Genomic DNA, 4,906 nt, shown 5'->3' on the forward strand with positions numbered 1-4,906 from the left:
AAACCATATGCTGATCATGCATCTCTTTTATATATATCCTGATTTTTGGCTCAGATAGACAACGCACTTTACCTGTCCACTACAAGTACTCCGGAAAGAGGAAGCTTCCAGCAGACTTCCGAGGGAGAGCCAGAACTTGAAGAAGAATCTGATTTGTCTGCCTATTTTAGAGATTTAGATGATATTGCAGTTCTTGATGGTGCTGCCATACCAATCTCCTCTGATTCTGACTCTTTTGGTTCTGCATCGGTTACTTCTGATCATCGAGATTGTCCTAATTGTAATAATTGATACTGTACTTTGTTATGTTGTGTGTTTTGTCTTACTCCCTATTGTTTAGGATTTCCTAATATGCTACTTTCTTACTTGCTGATTAGGTACCTAAGATGATCCTTTAGATCTCTTATGGGCATGTTCTATTTTTCGTTATATTTTGTATCCAATATATTTATCCATTACTTTTGTAAGAACTAAATGTTTGTTTCATCTAATGAAACAGGTGGGTCACTCCCACTTTATTCAAAAAATATATATATATATATATATATCCTGCTTTACATAAATTAAAAATAAAAATGTTAATGTCATCCAGATTTAGCATGACTACGCTTGAAATATGATGCATAATAATAGTTTATGAATATGATAAATGAATGTGTTCAACTGTTCATATTATCATATAGTGAATCTTAAACAAGAAGAATAACAAAATGCCTGCGCGCATGTAACGCATGCATGTGCCTTCATATATACACACACCAGTTAACAACTTTAATATCCACAAGGGATGCTCATTCAGGTTTGGAACCTACGTACACAGTACACACAGAGAACATTGTTTTTGCCACTTAAACATAATAAAATTTATTTAGAAATTTGCACTGCTGCGTTTCCTTTCTTTTATAAAAAGCAGCATAGACAAAAAAATAAAATATTATTTAAACTGTGGGCTCAAAAGATTGAGAGAAAGTGCCATTGTTTAATCTATTTTATCAGGAATGGCTCTTAAATTTCCCAGTCTAGTGCAGTTGACATAGTCTTGCGGGCAGTGAGGCGTTAATCCCGGAACGATCAATGCGAACAACCTTGCAAACCTCAAAAGCCATCCCTCATTGTAATCGGGACCTTTCACGAAACCGATAACAAAACTACGAATGAACTCAAATGTAGCTGACAAGTACTTTGGTATCAGAGCCAATGGCGAGAAATAGTTCTTGTTTGGTTGTTCCTTCAGTATCTGCATGAAGATCTCATTATTTATTATAGTCAATTTTCATTGGTATATATATGCAGCAGATAGAGAGAGAGAGAGAGAGAGAGATGTGAATTACCATTCCTCTATATAAGCTGTTATAGTAGAAGCAGTCATCGATGTGCTTGAACAAGAGAGTTTTATCATCAAAAGGAATTCTTGGTACCATATCATTGCCATACACAAACCTAAAGTATCTCTTCTTTGGTTTATCCAGAAACCCCCTCACGAACATCCCGAATTCAGCGTCACCAACACGTGGCTGTCCGAATGTATACACCCCTTCTAACCTCTTCAACAAATCCTCCTCTTCATGCAATGCCAAAATACTTGGAAATAGAATAGCCAATGCACCCCCTAGACTATGGCCCGTTATCAAAAATTTAGCATTTTTATTTAGCTTCAACACTTCTCTTAGTTGCTCTCGTATGGCATAGTAAGCATATAAATGTTCGTTGTCACGCTTTATCTCTTTTGGCCACCCAGTTTTATTTTGTAACCCGAGGGCTTTCATGAAGCCGCCATGGATTTTTCCTTTGGCGCCGGGAAACTTTTTTGAGTTAATCTTGTACCATGAGAAGTCGATATCAGTGCACCACATGACTGCGTTGAATGGTTTGGTACCACAGAAAGCTATCACTACCAAATTGGCATCTACGGGCTTGTCACAGAACATGAAAGCCTGAGTCGAAGTTTCCTTTTCAAATTCTACAAAAGAATTAGAAATGTATTAATTAATTGGCAACACCTTTAACAATAAAATGTTAATGTATTAATAATAGTGAAAAGCTAATTAAACCTAGCTTCCCGAATTTTATTGTTCTTATTATATAATAATATTGACTAAGATCAGGACTCAGGAGAAAAGCTCACCATTATAACAATTAAAGTACTTTAAGAATTCCATCTGCAAAATAAAGAGAGAATATGCAGAAAGAAATTAGTGAATTTGCTTCTCAATTTTTTTTTTTTTTTTTTGTAGTGGATAAATCCAAATTAAGTTACAGTAAAAATGCGAACCTTCCACTTGTCAGTAACTATGGTCTTGATAGCGTTCTCATTTTCATATGCTGTCTTTGCTGCCATAATGGAAAGGTGTGCATGGTATTTGCTATTATCTGCAGGCTTTATGTCTGTATCCAAATTAATTCTTCTATCCAAGATACCAATAATAGATCTAAAATCTGATGAGTTTTTGTCTGGGCATGATTTGTCTCCTGCGAAGTATCAATTAATTAATTACTTTGGTTGAATATATAGCATTATATTATATATCGATTTTTCCCACAGAAAAAACGCAAGTTGCATCCAATAAACATATATAACTAATCAGAAGCTAATCAAGATAATGATCCATTGTATATATATATTTTAGAGTGCTCTCTATTTTGCAGTACTGCACATATATGTTCTAAGAGTCTAAGTTAAATTAATTACATGATAATGCATGCTTTGCGCGCGTGGTTGATTTGGTAGATTAAAACTTGTTATATTATGTTTGACAGCTGGCCTAAGCATTGACTGACTTTGAACGATTCATAACTTGGTCAAGACAGAGGAGAATCAATATTAATTGTCATCAATTGGTATATTTTGTACAATGGAATACTCATGCATATATTCCTCAACCGTACAAGGGAACCTTACTCAAAATTAAACTACAAGATCAAACTTTTATTTCAAGTCTAAACATTTCGAACTCCTCTTATGAAAAATAAAAATCGGCATTAAAGATGAATTAGTGACACTTTTTTAATGTCTTTTGTTGAAGAACATATCAGATAATTAAAACTTCAACTTTTATTTCTGCATTTATTTTATGAAACCTTTTAAAATTATGAGAGCAACTTAAAATCTTAGGTGATAACCAACCTTTACTCTAGTGATTAATTAAGTAAGACAATTAATTAATGTTCTCCATATATATATATATATATATATATATATATATATGAAAAATCTTCAAAGTCCGGTAAAAGGATCTCTTATAGATATATAAAGTTATGTTAGCTTGATATTCATATTAATCTCAAAATATTACGTATATGCTTGAAAGGAATATATATAACTAGAACAAAATTTTATATAACCTGAGGGATAGGTCTAGAGATGAAAGAAGTGTTTCAGATATCTGCCATAATTGCAAGTAGTTTAAACTTCAAGTATATACCTTTGAGAAAATTTGCGAAAAATTTCTTGAAGCTACTTTTATTCATGTGAAAGCAATTCAGCCATTTCTCAAGCGCTGACCCGAACTTGGCCATTGGTGTCTCCAAGGCAAGAAGAACCATTTGCACGAAAAGCAACACGGCGAGCGCCCATCTACGCCAATTTCTATGGATCTTATCCGTCCCATTAGGGCAATCTACGGCATTATTGGCACAAACATCACCCGTATACAAGAGATGGATGAGATCAAACAATGATACTTCCTTTGGTTTCGAGACCAGGAATTCGTCAAAGGTTCCTCCATGACAATGATCCATTTTTCAGAGAGATATTAAGTAGAGAGAAGGGATGTTGTGTTAATTCCTTGTATTTCTTTGCTTGGGAGTTTAAGCTTATATATAGCATTAGAAGGAAAGCTATGGTAGACGGTACCACCAACCCACCATTTAAAATGACCAACAGTCAACAGAACAACTACAGATTATGTTAAGATAGCTGAGCCTAATTACCATTATTTGAATTAATTTGCTACGCATGTCAATTTGCCATATCCTCGTGCATTTTTCCGTGCTATATATCTTGCTGTACGTATATGTTACTGTTATTACTTGAAGTTTCTAATTATAGTAATATGAGTGTGGCTAATTTGCTACGGGAAGCACTTCGGCCGAGGTGCTTCCGGGGTTATATTTTAGTGTGTGATGATCAAACAACAAATCTAAACCGTTAGATATTCAATCTATTATAAAATCTGCTTGCAGACCAAATTTTACATTTTTTGGAATTTTTTTACTATTTATTAAGATGGTTTGAAATCGCTGTTTTTTAATGGTGCAGAATTTTAATAAAAACAGCAATTTTCAAACCATCTTAATAAATAGTAAAAAAATTCCAAAAAATGTAAAATTTGGTCTCCAAGCAGATTTTATAATAGATTGAACATCTAATGGTTTAGATTTGTTATTTGATCATCACACACTAAAATATAACCCCGGAAGCACCTCGGCCGAAGTGCTTCCGGTAGCAAATTAGCCACACTCATAGTAATATAAGAATTATCATTTTTTATTTCATATTCAGGCTATTATTTTGGATGCTTAATTATATTATATATGGTGGTACTTTTTATTATAAAAAAAATGATTAGTTCTCAAAAAATTTAACCACACTAATTAAGTATTATTTACTTAATTATAAGTGTGACTATACATATGGAACGATTCCAAAATAATTAAGTATTATTTATTATTTACGCTAATTAAGTATTATTTATTATTTACGCTAATTAAGTATTATTTATTAGTAGACTTATCCATATAAAACGATTCCAAAATAATATACAGACTTTCTGATGAGTCATGGTCGTCAGAGCAGTATGCTTTTGGATAAAGATGGAAACAATAAAATATGAATAATTGGTTTGTCCGTGTTTTGGAAATTTTGAACTCTTTTTTGACTCTACCTACCTAGCCAATATAGATGGTT

The 4,906-nt window shown here is 33.1% G+C and overlaps 1 protein-coding gene across 1 annotated transcript; it reads right to left on the bottom strand.

Moving 5' to 3' along the window:
* Positions 1 to 701: 701 nt before the first annotated feature.
* On the bottom strand, positions 702 to 3,798 carry LOC144553618 (triacylglycerol lipase OBL1-like). The gene is made up of 5 exons (XM_078301863.1): positions 3,423 to 3,798; positions 2,273 to 2,469; positions 2,126 to 2,159; positions 1,332 to 1,960; positions 702 to 1,237 (listed from the first exon to the last, which is right to left on the bottom strand). Exons 1-5 carry the CDS (start codon positions 3,736 to 3,738, stop codon positions 980 to 982), a joined length of 1,434 nt encoding a protein of 477 aa, XP_078157989.1. The 5' UTR covers positions 3,739 to 3,798; the 3' UTR covers positions 702 to 979.
* Positions 3,799 to 4,906: the final 1,108 nt, after the last annotated feature.

The sequence above is a fragment of the Carex rostrata genome, chromosome 4, assembly GCF_964058835.1.
Source record: "Carex rostrata chromosome 4, lpCarRost1.2, whole genome shotgun sequence".
Lineage (NCBI taxonomy): Eukaryota > Viridiplantae > Streptophyta > Magnoliopsida > Poales > Cyperaceae > Carex > Carex rostrata.

Coding starts and splice junctions, on each gene's coding strand:
- LOC144553618 (XM_078301863.1), bottom strand. CDS start 3,738: ATGGATCATTGTCATGGAGGAACCTTTGACGAATTCCTGGTCTCGAAA. Junction 2,470..3,422: donor TTTCGCAAATTTTCTCAAAG/GTATATACTTGA, acceptor GATACTTCGCAG/GAGACAAATCATGCCCAGAC. Junction 1,961..2,125: donor GTACTTTAATTGTTATAATG/GTGAGCTTTTCT, acceptor ATTCTTTTGTAG/AATTTGAAAAGGAAACTTCG.